Genomic DNA, 18,703 nt, shown 5'->3' on the forward strand with positions numbered 1-18,703 from the left:
TCTGTCAATTTCAGTTCTCTCAGATTCTCATTTTTCCAATCTAAAATTTGGTTCTCCACATTTCTGCAGCTGTTTGCATTTTTTTTAAATTCTCATGAAAATTCTCTAACATTTTAGTGCAAATTTCTCCTAATAAACACATTTTTGTAGGTAGTTTTGAAAAAAGTACACATTTTTGCAAGCCATTTCTCATCATGTAGTGCATTTTTGCAGGTTATGTTCATTCATATATTCATTTTTATGCACACTTTCCCCTAATATATGCATTTTTGTAAACATTGTTTGGTTGATGAACTGCATTGCAAAATTTGAATAAGTGAGAATTTTGGATGGCAAAATTTTGGTTCTCATATTTTTTTGGAAAGTGTGAATTTGATAAATTTGGTTTTAAATGAGAACTGAATTGACATTCTTGTCCATCCCTTAACCAAATTTCTTTATAATAGACACTGGATATGCCCTCTCAGAGGATTATGGAGTATTAACAATAACTATAAAAGTTAGGTTAATTTAGGGAGATGATATGTTGACTGTCCTCTGCTAGTATGAATCATGATGGAGTATGAGAAGAAATGAATCATTTCAAGTAGAATGGAATGAAAGGGCCTCATTGCTATGGGAGTTTGGTAGCAGTTTGTGACAATGATACTGTCGTGGGAGGGACCTATTGTGGCAAGCAGGAAATGGGTAATGTAATGAGGCAAGAGGAATTAAAATTTGGTGAACAGAAATCTGGATTTCTCACAGAAGCCATCTTACATATACATACCTTGTCAATTATGTACTGGCTCAATGTTGCCTGTAAACGTCCCTGCCACAGACAGCACAGTGTGTTCATGAACATTTTAACTTACTGTGAAGAAAGGGTCAGTTACAGAATGTTGACAGCCAATGCTATTGTTGTGAGACAAGCAGAAGATCAGTTGGGGTGTTGTGTGTGTGTGGGGTGGAGGAACTTCACATGATGATTAAGGACTAAATGGAAGGTAGATCAGCCTGAATGTCACATTCTGATTGAATGTCCAAATCGTTGGTGTATGCCCAGTTGTAGAATTGTAGAGTTGGAAGGGGACTATAACGCCATCGAGTCCACCCCCCTGCTGAATGCAGGAAACCAAATTAAAGCATACCTGACAGGTGCCTGTCTAGCTGCCTCTTGAATGCCTCCAGTGCCCACCACCTCCCTAGGTAATTAGTTCCAGTGTTGTACTGCTCTAGCAATTAGGACACTTTTTCTGATGTTCAACTGAAATCTGGCTTCCTGCAACTTAAGCTCATTATTCAGTGTCCTGCACTCTGGGATGATCCAGATGAGATCCTGGCCCTTCTCTGTGTGGCAGTCTTTCAAGTACTTGAAGAGTGCTATCATATCTTCCCTCAGTCTTCTCTTCTCAAGGCTTTCAGTCTCTCCTCATAGGGCTTTGTTTCTAGTCCCCTGATCATCCTTGTTGCCTTCCTCTGAACCTGTTCCAGTTTGTCTCCATCCTTCTTAATGTGCAGTGTCCAGAACTGGATGCAGTACTCAAGATGAGGCCTAGCCAATACTAAATAGAGGGAAACTAGTACTTAATGCAATTTGGAAACTATATTTCTGTTAATGCTGCCTATAATAGCATTTGCCTTTTTTGTAGCCACATCACACTGTTGGCTCATACTCAGTTTGTGATCAGTAACAATTTCAAGATCCTTCTTGCATGTAGTATTGCTGAGCCAAGTATCCCCCATCTTATAACTGCGCATTTGGTTTCTTTTTTCTAAGTGTGGGATTTTGCAGGTATCCCTGTTAAATTTCATTCTGTTGTTTTCAGCTCAATGCTCCAGCCTATCAAGATCACTTTGAATGTTGTTTCTGTCCTCCAGGGTATTAGCTATCCCTCCCAATTTTGTATCATCTGCAAATTTGGTAGGCATTCCCTACACCTCCTCATCCAAGTCATTAATAAAAATGTTGAAGACCACTGGGCCCAGCACTGAGCCTGCGGTACTCCCCTCGTTACCTCCCCCCACTTTGGGGAGGTACCATTGATAATAACTTTGAGTACGATTCTGAAGCCAACTGTGGATCTACCTGATAGTTGTTCTATCCAGCTCACATTTAGCTAGTTTGCTAATCAGAGTATCATGGGGCACTTTGGCATATATTATGTCCACAGCATTCCCACAGTCTACCAGGGAGGTTACCCTATTAAAAAAAATGGCATCCTATGCATAGTACACTTTGATACATCATTCTTTCTCTTGTTGGTACACTAGAATTTATTGTTTATTTATTTATTTATTGCATTTGTATACTGCCCCATAGCTGAAGCTCTCTGGGCAGTTTACAACAATTAAAAACATTAAAAACAAATATACAAATTTAAAAACACATTTTTAAAAAGCAATTTAAAAACACATGCTAAAATGCCTGAGAGAAGAGGGAAGTCTTGACCTGGCGCCAAAAAGATAACAGTGTTGGCGCCAGGCACACCTCGTCAAGGAAATCATTCCATAATATGGGGGGCACCACTGAGAAGGCCCTCTCCCTTGCTGCCAGCCTCCGAACGTCCCTCGGAGTAGGCACCCGGAGGAGGGCCTTTGATGTTGAGCGTAGTTTACAGGTGGGTTCGTGTCGGGAGAGGCATTCCATCAGGTATTGTGGTCCTAAGCCATGTAAGGCTTTATAGGTTAAACCGCTGCATTTTGCACAAGCTGCAGTTTCCGAACTGTCTTCAAAGGCAGCCCCACGTAGAGTGCATTGCAGCAATCTAACTTGGAGGTTACCAGAGCATGGACAACTGAAGCCAGGTTATCCCTCTCCCCAGATAGGGACATAGTTGGGCCACCAACCGAAGTTGGTAGAAGGCACTCTGTGCCACCAAGGCTACCTGAGCCTCAAGTGACAGAGATGGTTCTAGGAGAACCCCCAAGCTATGAACCTGCTCCTTCAGGGGGAGTGCAACCCCATCCAGGACAGGTTGGACATCCACCATCTGGTCAGAAGAACCACCCACTAGTCTTGTCTGGATTGAGCCTCAGTTTATTAGCCCTCATCCAGTCCATTGTCGCAGCCAGGCACCAGTTCAGCACAGTGACAGCCTCACCTGAAGAAGATGAAAAGGAGAAATAGAGCTGCGTGTCATCAGCATACTGATGACAGCGCACTCCAAAGCTCTGGATGACCGCACCCAACTGTTTCATGTAGATGTTGAACAGCATGGAGGACAGAACTGATCCCTATGGAACCCCATACTGGAGAGTCCAGGGTGCTGAGCAATGGTGCCCAAGAACCTCCTTCTGGAGCCGACCCGCCAAGTAGGAGTGGAACCACTGCCATGCAGTCACTCCCACTCCTAACTCACCCAGTCTTCCCAGAAGGATACCATAGTCGATGGTATCGAAAGCCACTGACAGATCAAGGAGAGTCAACAGAGTCACACTCCCCTTGTCTCTCTCCCGACAGAGGTCATCATACAGGGTGACCAAGTCTGTTTCCATGCCAAAACCAGGCCTAAATCCCAACTGAAATGGATCCAGATAATTGGTCTCATCCAAGAGTGTCTGGAGCTGGCTTGCCACCACTCGTTCAAGGACCTTGCCCAGGAATGGAACATTTGCTACCAGCCTATAGTTATTAAGATTTTCTGGGTCCAGGGAGGATCTCTTCAGGAGTGGTCTTGCTACCCCCTCTTTCAGGCAGCCAGGGACCACCTCCTCTTGCAGAGAGGCATTAATCACTTCCCTGGCCCAGCTGACAGTTTCATCCCTGCTAGCTTTTATTAGCCAAGAAGGGCAAGGATCCAGCACAGAAGTGGTCCAAGCACCTTGTCAACATCCTCAAGCTGCACCAACTGAAACTCATCCAAGAAATTGGGACAAGGCTGTGCTCTGGATACCCTGCTTGATTCACCTACTATAACACTGGAGTCTAAGTCCTGGTGGATGCTAAAGATTTTATCCTGGAAGTGCCTAGCAAATTCATTACAACAGGCCTCAGATGGTTCTACCATTTCCTTGGGGCCAGCGTGTTAAAAACCCCGGACAATTCTGAAGAGCTCTGCTGGGCAGCAGATTGATGATTTGATAGCGGCAGCAAAGTACTGTTTTTTTGCTGCCCTCACTGCCCCTAAATATAGCTTATCATAGGCACTTACCAATGTGCAATTGCATCCACCAGGAGTTCGTCTCCATCTGCACTCAAGCCATCTCCTATATTGTTTCATCGCTCTCAGCTCTGGGGTATACCATGGAGCCATATGAGCTCTACACAAGAGAGGGCGCTGAGGAGCAATCATGTCAACCGCCCAGGTCATTTCTGTATTCTACAGTTCAACCAGGGTTTCAACAGGAGCGCCAGCCCTGTCAGCAGGTAAAACTCCCCAGAGCCCTTTGGAAACCATCCGGATCCATTAGTTTCTGGGGCGGACCAGCTTAACAGGTCCCCCACCCTTGCAGAGGGCAAAAGCTGCTGTAAGTCTAAACTTCAGCAAGCAGTGATCTGTCCCTGACAGAAGGACTGATGTAAGGCCCCCCACATTCAGATCACTATCTCAATGTCCAGTTGCAAAAACCAAGTCTAGAGTAAGCCCTGCTACATATGTTGGGCCAATGGCATATTGGGACAGTCCCATGGTTGTCATGGAGACCATGAAATCCTGAGCCGCCTCGAATAAGGTGGCCTCAGCATGGCTGTTGACATCCCCCAGAACCAACAGTCTAGAAGCTGAATTATGAAAGCTAATATATAATTATGGGTGCTAGGTATGAAGGATCCTATCTGAGAACACCAATCTAGTAAAAGACGAATGCCAATCTGACCAGTCCCACAGTTGGGAGAAAGAGTTCCACAGATTTGATATTTCTCTTCTGCAACACTTTTGAGCCGAATGAAAAGCCCATTTAGGGGCTCTTCTTTCACAAGCAGGTCTTGTTTACTGATTAATTGTAGATATATTTGCTGCTGCATTGGAGGCAAAGAACGTGCTGGGTGCATTGTCTGTCTAATATTAGGATGTGTCTGAATAACTAATGGTCTGTTCCTTTAGCTGCGAGCCCAAATATTGTGTCCTCCAAAACTTAGCAGAATTTGGAGTATCACAGGATATTCTGATGCTGTGATGCCACCAAATAATTAAATTATTGGTCTGTATTCTGCCTTCCACTTCTCTATTTTGAATGGTTCCAATACCCTTGCAGCAACTGTCATTCCAAGAAGTTATGTTTTGCTTTATGCTGCCTGTTGGGAGACTCAGAAATGAAATCAAAGTTTTTAGATCATGGGTTCCCAAACAGTGGTCTGTGAGCTTCATCCAGGTGGTCTGTGGCATGTCTGAATTAAATATTCAAATACATTTAGCTGTATTTTGTTGCTTTTTATTTCTTATATTTTATTTTGTTGTATTACAATTTTAATTCTATAAAATTGAAGTTGTAATACAAAAATATAAGAAATAAAAGAAGCAATAAAATAGAATTAAAAATCATAAAGCATCTAGCACAGTGCATTACAATTGCTACAACAGACATAAAAATCATTAAGTAGTCTGCCAAGACCTTCATCAGTCTTCATGTGGTTCATGGGAAAGAAAGTTTGGGAGCCACTGCACTAGATGAAAAGACTAATGTAGAATTATGTCTTTATTGGTGAATCTCTGTTAAGTTCCCTAAAGGTTTTTGGAACATTAGAGAAATGGATTATATGATGGGAATATTGGGAAGCATCTAGGATTTTTCAAATCCTTAGACTGACAGGACCAAACAATATTGTAGTGCTTTGTTTTTCAGTCTTATAGTCGGAAATGTATCTTCACAACTTTTTAGGAGTGGCACCTTTAACTACCCTTCTCTTGAATTCTTTAAGCACACTTATGTAGAAATGCTTTCCCCTAAAAGATTCTTCCTGTAAGAATTCATGAAGACGGATGTAACAACTGTACGGTGGTGTGGGTGGTTTACAAGTACCCTCATAGCATTCCATCCAAACATACACCACGGTTCACCCAAGGAATTTTGGAGTGGTGTCATTTTTTTATTGGATAGTGCACCTCCCCATCCTCAGAGCAGTTTTTCAATTAAAAAATACTTGTGAGGGTAGGGAGATTTGTTTTTAACAAAGTGAAAGATGAATATATAAATATGCACATTTATGTTTATATGTCTTTCCTTCATTTAAAAAAGCCACCCTTCCCTCACAAATACTATCTAGCACTGCCAGTCTACAATATAATCCAGTCCAAAAATAGTACTCCTTGATTGATCTTCCTCCTTTTCGCAGAGTAATTGAAGTCTTTTTATTCTGAGTGTTTCTTGAAAGAAGTTTGCTTTTTTCCCTGCAAGATCCTGCTTCTACTGCCAAACTTTCTGGTCAATCCTCTGGATCAAAGTTTGCAAAACAAGCAGTGTTCTGTGTTATGCACCCTGCCAGGTGTGCTCACTTAATGGATTGGCCCAGCATGACTGTGTTGTGAGGGACATTCACAAACACATCTGTAAATATTTGCTTAGGAAACTGAAAAGATAAAGTGCAGGAAAAGCTGACAGACAGACAAGATGGGAAACATATTCAAAAAAGCAGAGAAATTTGCCAGATTTGGTCCTCCAGAAGGCACAAGTCCAACTAAGAGCTGGGCTACCACAAGAAGCTTTTCAAATGAGGCTGTGCCATAGATCATCGACCAGCCTAAAATAAGTCCAAAGAGAGCTTACTGAAGCCAAGTGAGAACATGTATGCTGCCAAAAGCCCTGAATGTAGCAGTGATGTGGACATGGAGTTGGAGGCTGCAGGGGCACCAGATGGGAAGCTGGGTCAGATTCAGGGCTCAGAGCTGACTGTTGAACATAGGGAGACCTGTGCACCCAAGGCTGTTGGACAGGAACCTCCCAAACCACCAAGACCTATAGGGCCAGGGCCCTCATGGGCACCTTCCCCTGAGCCTGAAGGGTCAGATGCCTCCCACTTCACATCACCAGTTTGGCAGCATAGGGGGTGCACCAGGAGGGAGGCTGTGGAACAGAACAGTGCCCATCTTCAAGCCAGAGGTTTGGCCTTTTAAGGCTTTACATTTCTCTACAAGGGGGTGGAGCCTGGAGGAGGTGGTATGGAGACAGAGACTTTAAAGGCCTCTGTCTGCTCCCAACCTTTATCAGATAAAGTTGCTCACATGGAGCTATCTGTGGTCTAGCAACCTTTGACATGTCTTGCCTCTTTCTCTGTGGTATCTGGCATCAGATCAGAACACAACAGATGCAGGCCAGGTTAGACTGACAGGCCAGGTTAGACTCACAGAAAATGTCTGTGTATAAGGCAAGGATGGTGAATCTTTTTTTAGCCTGAGGGCCACATTTCCACATGAACAACCTTCCAAGACCTCGTACCAGTGGTGGATGTGACTCTGACCTTTGTTTAGTGTATTACATTCCAGCCATGCAAAGTCAGGGGTTTCTACACGCGCACACAGACTCCCTCCCCCCCCCTCTTTCTCCCCCCCTCTTTCTCCCCCCCCCCATCCATCCTCTGTCCGGGCAAACAAGGGGTGTTATCACAGTTCAAGGGCACATTCCAGCCTGGCAGAAGCTGTCAAGGAGAATGTGGCCTGTGGGAGGGATATGTGACCTGGGGAGAGTTCCAAGGGCCAGGTGCAAAGGCCTGAGCTTCCCCATCTCTGGTCTAAGGGCTGAGGAACAGAGGCAGAAGCTTTTGTAGCACATGGGCTATTTTGAGAGCCAGAGAAAGGGTGTGCTGTCTACTTTCTCTTGTTTCCAAAACCATGCTTAACATGGTGACTGATTTGTAAGGAGAAGTAACCACCCTGCTATGTGCAGTTGAGCTAAGCTGGAGCTTTTTTTAGTGCTCTAAAAGTTAAACTTGATGCTTGGAGGAACCTGGATGGGACCTTGGGAAAGTTACCAGTGTGGTGCAGATATTTCTGCCCATATTTTTTTTCAAAAGACAACTTGCATCTCCAGTTTCTGCCTGTAGCTGTTGGAATTTTCATCAGAAATAGGACAAGTCAGTCATGAGGATGGTAGCCTTTGCTAGGTGTTCTTGTGGTGGAATGCATTACCTCTCTGCCATCTCTTTCTCTTCATTTCACACTCCTGGTTGAATAGCTTGTGCCGAGGCCTCGATTTCTTATCTTCCATGTCTCCTTTAGATGTACTTCATTTTGGCTGCCAAGAATTTCACTCTACTGAAATCCTTTTTACCAAGCTTTCCAATTATTTTTCTACCTTTGATCATTTGGTCCTCCTTGATACTCTCTTCTCCTTTTGAATCCAGTTTCTTTATTGTCTTCTAGCTCTCCCCATTTCTTCAGCAACTCATGTCCCCCTTTGCTGATGCTTCTCCTACTTCTCCCTCTTTCCCCCCTCCCAATTTCCTTTACAACAGGGGTACGGAAATTGTGGCCCTCCAGATGTTGCTGGGCTACCACACCTGTCATCCTTGTCCATTGGTCATGCTGGCTTGGGAGCCCACCAACATCTGACAGGCAGGCACTAGGCTCTTCTCTCATCCTGCAGTCCCTTTTTTTCTAGGACTAATGTAAAAGTTAATTACTATAATTTTTAGCTCAAACATTGAGGTTTGACCTGTCTGAATATTACCCTTCCCCCCTCATTTTTTTTACCAGCATTGCTGTAAGCCTGAATTCTTTTGTTGAGCCCACAACAGCAATTTGAATGGGTTTTATTATGCCACTGAAGATGTTCTGTGGGTGACTTTTTTTTGCAATACATATTTTTTTAAACTATGTTTGCACCACATTAGTTTTCATTTATTCTCATTGATTGCTGGCTGACTACCAATTCATTACTAGTGTAGGTTCTGCAGGGTTATTCTGGAGGCAGTTCAAACTCCTTCCATCGAGCTGCTGCTTCTTCTTTTTCTTCTTATTCCTGTTTCCCTCTTCTTTTAGGTTTGGAAAACCTGGGCTCATTTCCCTCCATTTCCTTTCTGTCTACATCCAACCTGTTGCATTTCTTTTTCTGAAACTCCAAGAATGATTATTCCCTTTCTGCCCCTTTTGCTTTGAAAATGCTTATCCATGTCCTGGTTCTCTTGATAGGTGAAAGCTTCTCAATGTTGAGATTTTGTTCCTTTTTAGTCAACTCAGAATATCTCTGTTGGAATGATCTCTCTGTCTCAACTTGATCATCACATTACCCCTTCTATAAAAGTCTACCATCTTGTACCTAATACTATAGAGCTCAGAACTAGATTTCCCATCTCATCTTCCTTTACTTTTTTATGACACTCTTGCTGTATCATGCCAACTCATCTGCTGTCACACATTGCTCCCTATTTCCACTCCCAGTTGCAAACCTTCTGATATGCTTCTCTCTATACCTATCTCAGGGCTGATGTTGTCATTACTTAAGGAAGTAATCCCAAAATAGCCACAGGTATATATCTTTTAATGTGGATATACTTTAGACAGAGGATGCTCTGCTCAGCATTGGTGATACATTTTCTAAATACTTGGGAGTTATTTGCAAAGTGCTACTTCAGGGTGCCAGTATGTGGCTCTCAATAGCATTGGTTGACTCAGAGATATTTCAGATAGGGATGGGATCGGTTGGCCAGTGCCAGTTAGAAAGTATTCTGTTGACCTAACAAGCTGGTATCAGTTTGAGTTTGTTATTTGTCTGCAAGTCGCTGCTTTTACCAATCAATTGTTTTCTCCCTTGAAAAGACATTGATATTAATATACAGTGCCTTGCAAAAGTAATCAGACCCCTGACCAAAGCTCTCATATTACTGAATTACAAATGGTACATTCTAATTTTGTTCCATATGATATTTTATTTTGAAACAACGAAACTCAAAATCAAATATTGTAAGGTGACATTGGTTTTATGTTGGGAAATGTTTGTAAGAAATATAAAAAACTGAAACATGTTGCTTGCATAAGCATTCAACCCCTGTGCTATAGAAGCTCCCAGTTTACACAGATGAAAGAAATTGTCCTGTCAAGGACACAATTACCATTGGCCTTCACTTGTGAACCATTAAAGTTGCTGTCACATTGTCAGGATAAAAACCCCACTGTGGAAGGATCATTGATCAGAAGGAAAATGATGACCAAAGAGCATTCTGCAGAAGTGAGAGATAATGTAATATAAATGGATAGATTAGGAAAAGGGTACAAAATAATATCCAAGTGTTTGGATATCCCATGGTTCTCATCAGCAGGGACTGGGCATCTTGTTAAGATTGAAGGAAGAATAAAGGGAAATACTGCAAGAGAACCTGCTTCATTCAACTAAAAAACTGAAGCTTGGGAGGAAATTCATTTTTCAGCAGGACAATGATCCCAAGCACAAGGCCAAAGGAGCATTGGAGTGGCTCAAAAACAAAAAGGTGAATGTCCTACCTCAGTCAAAGTCCTGATCTCAATCCCATTGAGGATCTGTGGCGCTCTTTGAAAACTGTGGTCCATAAGCAGCTTCCAACCAACCTGAGCGACCTGGATCTGCCAAAGAATGGGCCAAAATCCCTCCAGCACTGTGTGCAAAGCTGGTACATACCTACCCCAAAAGACTTAAAGCTGTTATTTCAACGAAAGGTGGCTCTACCAAGCTTATGCAAGCAACGTATTTCAGTTTGTTTCTTACATTTCCCAACATAAAACTGGTGTCACTTTACAATAATTGATTTTGAGTTTCAATGTTTCAAAATAAAATATCATACAGAACAAAATTGCAATGTACTATTTGTAATCCAGTAATATGAGAGCATTGGTCAGGTCTGATTACTTTTGCAAGGAACTGTAGATATTTTTAAAGGAAATATCAATATTTTAAAAAGAAAGTTAATTTATTGATATTTCCATTAAAGGAAATATTGATATCTATATCAATATTTTAGATGTGGATTTTCTTTTCGTTTTTAAATCCATTTCTGAGGATAGCTGCAGAAAACCTCTACAATTATACAAACCTCTAATTATTATTATTATTATTATTATTATTATTATTATTATTATTATTATTATTATTATTATTTTATATAGATATAGATAGATAAATGTAATTGTGATTAACCAAACAGAGGTTTTTATTATATTAACAAAATGTTTCAGCTTCCGCCTTCATCAGCTGCCAACATACAAATGCTGTTACCAAGGTGGCAGTTATAGAGCTTTGAGGATGGAATGCTCAGAGGGGCTTCATTTGCAGAAGCTTACATTTAATAGTACAAATGACAATCCGCACATCCCTTTTCTGGATGTCCTTCTTACCATTGAAAACAACAAAATAGCCACTGATCTCTACAGCAAACCCACTGATGCCCACACCTATCTAAACTGGAAATCCTGCCATCCTAGGCATATAAAGAAGAACATTGTGTATAGCTTAGCTCTGAGAATCAAACTTATTTGCAACACTGAAGATAAATACCAGAGAAGGATCAGTGAACTTAAAGAACACCTTCTTCGAAGAGGATATTCTCCACATATTATGAATTGCAACATCCACCGAGCCTCCATTCTGCCCAGAGAAAACCTCCTCCATCATACTGAAGTGTCCAAGAGCAGAGAGCAACGGATTCTATTTGTGGTAGATTTCCATCCAGCATCTCCTAACTATCACCGAGCAATCAAGGAGAGCTACTCATCGCTGGCAACCTCTGAACATCTTACCAGAGCCATCAGCAGGCCTCCTGTTATAGCATTTCGCCAACCTAATTTGTGCAGACTGTTGGTGAGAGCTGTGCTTAAGCCACCTATCACCAATCCAGGGTCTCATCCTTGTCACTCCAAACGCTGTATCACCTGTGTGTACCTCAGGGAGACAGCCACTTTTACAAGCACTAGGACAGGCAAGATATATTACATCAAACAGAACATCATCTGCAGGTCCTGCAATATAGTTTACATCATCGAGTGCAAAAGACCAGGATATCATATCCAATATGTAGGAAAGACCACAACTGACCTATGCACGCGCTTCAGGAACCACAAGTCAGCAATTCTGACAAAAAAAGTGGAGCAACCAGTTGCAAAGCATTTTAACATCGAGGGTCACAGCCTGTTGGACTTTTCCATTACAGCGATAGAGATGCCAGCAGATCCAGCAGCATTGACCAAAAGGGAGAACTTTTGGATTTACTCTCTGGACACATTGGCACCACATGGCCTGAACCTGGAGGACAGTACCACCACTACTTAGCTTCTGCAAATGAAGCTCCTCTGAGCATTCCATCCTCAAAGCTCTATAACTGCCACCTTGGTAACAGCATTTGTATGTTAGCAGCTGATGAAGGCGGAAGCTGAAACGTTTTGTTCATATAATAAAAACCTCTGTTTGGTTAATCACAATTACGTTTATATATATATTTTAGGTGATTAACGGAATCCTTCTAGGGATCCAGAGCAAGCTTGAGTGAAGTTCTGTTTGTTGCTTTCAAAACTGTCTTATATATAGATATATATATCCTGCCTTTCGGCCAAAGGCACTCAAGGCAACTTATAAAAAAACCCACAAATATAAAAATACAATATAAAATACATCAGTAAAACAATAGAATTTACAAAATACAATTTTAAAAAGTTAAATAACTGCTCTTAGGCTAACAATGTAAAATGCACAACACATGAGGGAAAAGGGACAGGGAAGAACAAGGAAAAAAGCACGCTTGTGCACCAGTTCTTAAATTACAGTTCTTATCATGACCAGCTGGAAGCTGGTAGCATGGTGGCTACTGGAGAGAGCAAGGGCAGCTAGTCGCTCAGCAGAGGCAATGAAACAGTTCACAGATGGATCAGCTTTGGCATGGAAAGAAAACACATCTTTGCTGCTGCTCTGCAATTATAGCCAATAAGCGAGTTAATGGAAAATTCGGTACCAAATCTGAATTGGGCAGGATTATAGCACATCCTTAATTCCAGATTCTGACCCTACTGCTGGAATAGATCAAGGTGAGCCAATGCTGTTAATGACACAGTGCTGGGCACTCTATGGGAGCACTGAGTGGATGGCTGTGGAGATGCACAAGGGGCTTGAAAGAGTATACATCTCTAAGCTTTGTGTCAAACCTTTCCCACAATAGGTCACCTGAGGCCTGCAGCCACTTTCTGGCTGCTTTCTTACACATTTTCAAACAATAAGCAGGGGAATGTATCATTAAAAATGGCTCTTGGCTAATAGGGTAATGCATTCTCCGCAGTCTATTTATCCCTTGCCCTCTTTGCTCATTCTGCCAACAAAGCATGCACCTTATGTGAACTGTAGTGATGCTAACACTTGTTTCACAGCAAAACAGTAGCTTAATATCTGAGACTACCAACTGGCAATTCAGTTGTCCCTCCTTTTTTGAGCCTAATAATTTGAGTAGCATTGGAGAGGTCTGTAGTGAGCTTGGGCTTCAGAGAATTACCCTGATTAATAGCACAAGTGGGGATTTTAGTGTTGTCCTGAAGTGACTTTGCATTGGCTCACTTGATTTCATGAGACTTCAGCATCCATTTCCTCTCTATGCCACTGCAGTCTCATCTTGCTTGCTTCTGTTTGCTTGACCTTGCCATTCAGCATGATAGCAGTTGCAATCAGCTACTGGTAGGTGTGTTTAGAGGCAGACTTTTAAACTGGGGCTGAATTTATTAACCTGTAGAGCAGCTTTGCAAGGGTCCCTCCTTGTGGTGGTGCTGGTGGTGCTAGGAATTAATTTGATTTGAAAAGAGTAGACATGTAGCTCTTAATTTTGATGGGCTTGGAGTTGGGGGCTGAGGAGTGGGTGTTAGTTGTCCTAATGTAGACTCATCTTAGTTCTGAATCATTTATTTATTTATTTATTTATTGAATTTGTATACTGCCCCATAGCTGAAGCTCTCTGTAAACATTTATTTATTTAATTTGTATCCTGCCCTTCCTCCCAGAAGGAGCCCAGGGCGGCAAACAAAGCGCTAAAACACTTTAAAACATCATAAAAACAGGTCCTAAAATACATTAAAACAAAACAGCATTAAAAACATTTTTCAAAAACAACCTTAAAAAGGGGTTAAAAACATTATTAAAAACATATTAAACAATTCTGACACAGATGCAGACTGGGATAGGTCTCAACTTAAAAGGCTTGTTGAAAGAGGAAACATCTATTGGAAACATAACTCAGGAAAGCTAAGTACATAAAAAACCATAAAGATCACTCCACTGCCTGTTTGTTACTCTGTAAAGCACTATGTACATTGATGGTGCTATATAAATAAATAATGCTATACAGAAAGTTAATCACGCACACAAAATGGGAAACATTCAATGGAATGACAAAAAAGGAGAACTGATTTCAGCATCTTGAGGAGAAATATTGCACTTTTTATCAGTGCCCAATGCATTAACTGTAGTTTATTGTCCCATTTCTTTAGAAAAGTCCCTGAGGAAAGCCTGTTCTGGCTGAAACACATTGGGCATGAATAAAAAGTGCTATGCTCTCCAACAGAAAGTTAATCAGCAACAAAACCAACTCAGAATCCTTTTTTGAGGCCTAGTAGAATTCTCTATGTTAGGTTTACTCTTCAGCGGTTGTGGCAGACAAAACCAAAACTCTTGGTTACATGTGGGCTAACTTTATCAATTTCAGTGGAGTTGTTTCATACATAGCCTCAGGCCTATATGATGATTGTATAATTGGCCCTTGGGCTCATGGTTTTTGCTTCTGGCGGGTCAGTTTTCAGAACAGAGCCAGGCTCCCCAAAAGCCTCCTCTGTATTTGTGATGATGTTAATGATCTTTTTCTAGGGGAACAGATACATTTCTGTCTTGACTTCTTTTAGCTGAGCAAGAGCTGCTGGGCAAAGAGAGGAGTCTTAGTAGGAGATAAACAAAATGGCTATGAAATGAGATGCCTGTGAATAAAATGAAAGGGCTCACTGTAAGAATACCATAGGCCAGACTCTGGGTGTGAAAGAATACCAGCTCAAATAGCCCTAGACATCAGGAGGTGCTGCAGTGAGTAGTTAAGGGCATTAAGTGTGGAAAGATTCCTGGTACTTTTGGGAGTGGCCAGTGGTTGGGGCTTTGGCTGGAGGGAGAATTTGTGCTGGAAGACCTGTCTGGAGGGACACTGCACTGACTTCAGTCTTGGAAGGATTTATACTGGAGAACGATTCAAGAAAAATGCATGTCAAATCCATTGTTAATCTTTACCAGCTGGGGGTGCTGCAGGCAGTGGGGTTATCCATAGTGTTGTTACTTCTCCCCCAGGTTTGAAGGATATTTTACATTCTTTCACCTTATCAATTTTTCAAGACGCTTCTTTAACCTTTACCATTCTTTTTCTCAATTGCTCTTTAGCACTTTACCGGACTCTCCCCCGGACTCTGGATCAGAGGCATACTCCCCCCAGCAGGTGAATGGTAAGTGCTAAGATTCAAGCCCAAACACAACAGCCTCCCCCCCCCTTTGGTTGGCAAAAGTGGTTGGCTCCGAAATCTTTATCGGACAGGGGAAAAACAGACTGCAGCAATACGTGAAGAGATTATCAGTTAGTAAATATTCCTAGACTTTCGCCTATTGTTTTCCTGTTACCCTTTGAAAAGAGGGGGGGAGGGTAGGAACAGGAACACAAAGAGGTGTGTGGGGAGGGAGAGAGAGAGGTGTAAAGCTACCTTCTGAAAAAGGAAAATGGGAAAGGGTGACTTCTGCCTAGTAAGGAAGTGAAACGGAACCTCATTTGAGCCTCGTTTTGTGGATGACTGTGTTGTCAGATTTAGACTTCTGGAGAATTGTGCAAAATCAAGTCTATTCCAGTAATGAAGACCAAAGCAAGGATGTTGTCATGAGCTTGCTATTAGGCGGTAAGTAAACTCTGAGTCTCCTGCCATCTTTTTGCGAGCTCTGTTTGATTCAAGGAGACTCTCCTCCTGTTCCTGTGACAGGCAGGGAAATCTTAAATGCATAATGGAGGCTGGGTTCTCTTCCCACCTGCCCCCTGGTCTTATTGAATGAGATCAGTCTTTTTCTGTACTTCTCCAAGCTTTATATACGTTAAGAGAGGTGGGAGGGAAGTGGGTAGGTAGAATCTTGTCCCACTGGTTACATTTGCCATCCCATAATGAGGTTCCACTCAGGAGATTTGGGTGTTTCATATGCCAGTGAATGAGTTGCAGAGGTGAAATCATTGGGTGAAGTATATACTGGTGGGTTGACGGGAATTTTCAAATGTTTCCCCGCTGGCCCCTTCTTTTAAAACCTCAGCCCTGCTCATAGTGGAAGCAGCTACTTCTCCTTTCTCCATGGAAGAGGTCAAGAGTTCTGTTTATCTCACTACAAAAATCCCTGGAATTCCTCCTGGCCCTTCTTTAAATATAGCAATGAGGCCAGATTCCTTGCCACAGAGGAAACTGCCTTCCCTCACCGCCAAGGCAGCAGCACCACCAAACCAGCGAAAGAGGGAGCCTGAAGGGCTTCATCCTGTTTTCATCATCCTGGTGAGGGGAAGAACTAGAACCTCAGGCCTTGTCGTACACAGGATCTGAGTGGGTGCATATACAGAGATTGCTTATAAATAACCTTGCCTCTGCAGTCTTGTAATTTTCAAAGAGTGTTCTCTAGTTTCAAGGGGTATTGGGAAGCCCAGCAGCCTTTAGAAGTGGAAGGTGAGATAACAGCTTTCAAGAACATATTTTTCAGCAACTTGCCTGCATTTTCACTCTGCCATAGCAGTTGCCCCGTTCACTTTTTAACTTTGAACATCAAACATTTGATGTTGACCTCTGTAGTTCCACACAAGCACATTGCAAAGCCTGACACTTTTCAAAAATCAAAATTATATTAGTTTGGAGAATAGTTCAGTGACCAGTGGTGGCTATCACCACAACTTGCAGTAGTGAGTTGTATAAGACAGTTTTGTGTTGTGTTGAAGTATTTTCTTCTGTCTCTTTTAAACATACTGCCAGTCAATTTCATTGGATGACCACATGTTCTAGGGGTATGTGTGTGTGTTAGTTAATTCACAGACTGGGATTTCATATGTACACCTGGTTATCGCACTGTCCACTCTGACCATTAATGAGTCCATTTTAAATAGTATCAGTTTCAATACAGTGTGTGTTTGTGTGTGTGTGAGAGCGAGAGCGAGTACTGTATATCTTATACATTTTACATTATCTTATCTTATAAACTAATACCCTCCCATCCTTTGTAACTAGTTCTGCCCCCCAATTTTACTTTCCCTGTCTCTTTACTCTCTGACTGTTCATCAGAAGAACATAAGAAGAGCCTGCTGGACCAGGCCAATGGCCCATCTAGTCCAGCATCCTGTTCACACAGTGGCCAACTAGATACCCATGGGAAGCCCACAAGCAGGACCTGAGTGCAAGAGCACTTTCCCCTCCTGCGGATTCCAGCAACTTGTTTTCAGAAGCATACTGCCTCCAATTATGGAGGCAGAGCACAGACGTCATGGCTGGTATCCACTGACAGCCTTATCCTCCATGAATTTGTCTAATCCTCTTTTAAAGCCATCCAAGTTGGTGGCCATCACTGCCTCTTGTGGGAGCGGATTCCATAGTTTAACTATGCACTGTATGAAGAAGAACTTTGATCAGACTTTTCCTAATTTTATTATATGCTCCAGCGCAGAAGAAACTTGTAAATTGATTGGCCAGGGCACTCATTATTATTCTGTGATTTGTGTAAATTCATTTTGTAGGGCTGCGGCAATTCCTTCTGGGTTTGTAGGAATGAGATGTGGGTTCTTCCTATGCTGTTTTTGCTGATTTAATTAATTAGAACTTTGGTAATTGAGGAACTGAACACCAGGGAGTATAAGAGGAAGGAAATGAAAGCAAAGAAATAACTGTGTGGAGGAAGGATTGTATCCATACCTTTGCCCTAATCCAACTGTGCAATCTGCCGTTTTCCTGCTTTCTTAGGTTACTGCGTAGTAATTGACCCAAATAATCTTGGTGTTACCACTGCCACTTCTTTGGAGATGGGTCTAGTCCATGTGTAATGGTCCCCAAAAGAAATGCAGTCCGGTCCTGTATGCACACAGAATGGGTGAGACCCTCCTGAAGGTCTCACTTATTACAAGGTAGTATGGACATCTTTGGCTGTAGGCCTCTTATATGTATACATTTGCAAGGCAGGCTAAGAAACAATGGAAGTAGTCAAATAAGATGTGTGAGATTTCCTACCTCACCCAATATATAGTTAACATTAATGTTACTTTAACACTTAAGCATCTTCTTTTGTTTAAGGTAGCGTTTAAGGCAGCTCTTGGTGTTCTTTGGATCTAGGAAATAGAAGAACATAAGAAAAATCCTAATGGATCAGGCCAAAGGCCTGTCCAGCCCAGCATCCTGTTTTTCACAGTGGCCAATCAGATACTTCTAGAAAGTCCAAAGGCATGACAGCACTGACCAGGCCCACCCTTAGCATGTGTGGGGCCCGGGGCAAAAGCCTAGTTGCCCCCCCCACATTCTTTCAATGTAACAGAGACAGCTGTGAGCAGCCTACAAAACAGTATCATTTCAAGACTGTTCCTGGGAAGGAAAAGGCCGACTGTGGTGCAAATTCAGAAGTCTGACCTACAAATTTCCAAGGAGCGTGAAATGGTGGAAGACATTTGCCCCAGGTAGCCCCGGCCTGGGGGGAGGGGAGGCGGCGACAATATACGCTATCTATCCCTTGAAGGGATGAAGCTGCCTGGTGGTTTTTTATTTGCTTAAGAACTAGCCACAGGCCTGGGAGGGCAAGAAAAGCAGTCTACCCTTCAAGAAGA

At 42.3% G+C, this 18,703-nt stretch overlaps 1 protein-coding gene across 5 annotated transcripts in view; it reads left to right on the forward strand.

Moving 5' to 3' along the window:
- The window catches only part of MYRF (myelin regulatory factor), a 144,581-nt gene that overhangs the window by 54,675 nt on the left and 71,203 nt on the right, over positions 1-18,703 (forward strand). For 2 of the 5 annotated variants that reach the window (XM_061609820.1, XM_061609821.1), the window contains exons 4-5: positions 15,271-15,332; positions 15,684-15,773. The exons of 1 other annotated variant lie outside the window; for it this stretch is intronic. In XM_061609820.1, the coding sequence (XP_061465804.1) occupies positions 15,271-15,332; positions 15,684-15,773 (152 nt within the window). The remainder of the gene's footprint in view (positions 1-15,270; positions 15,333-15,683; positions 15,774-18,703) is intronic. 2 more of the 5 variants (XM_061609822.1, XM_061609823.1) reach the window with 1 other exon arrangement.

This window comes from Rhineura floridana, chromosome 2 (genome assembly GCF_030035675.1).
Source record: "Rhineura floridana isolate rRhiFlo1 chromosome 2, rRhiFlo1.hap2, whole genome shotgun sequence".
Taxonomy (NCBI): Eukaryota; Metazoa; Chordata; class Lepidosauria; order Squamata; family Rhineuridae; genus Rhineura; species Rhineura floridana.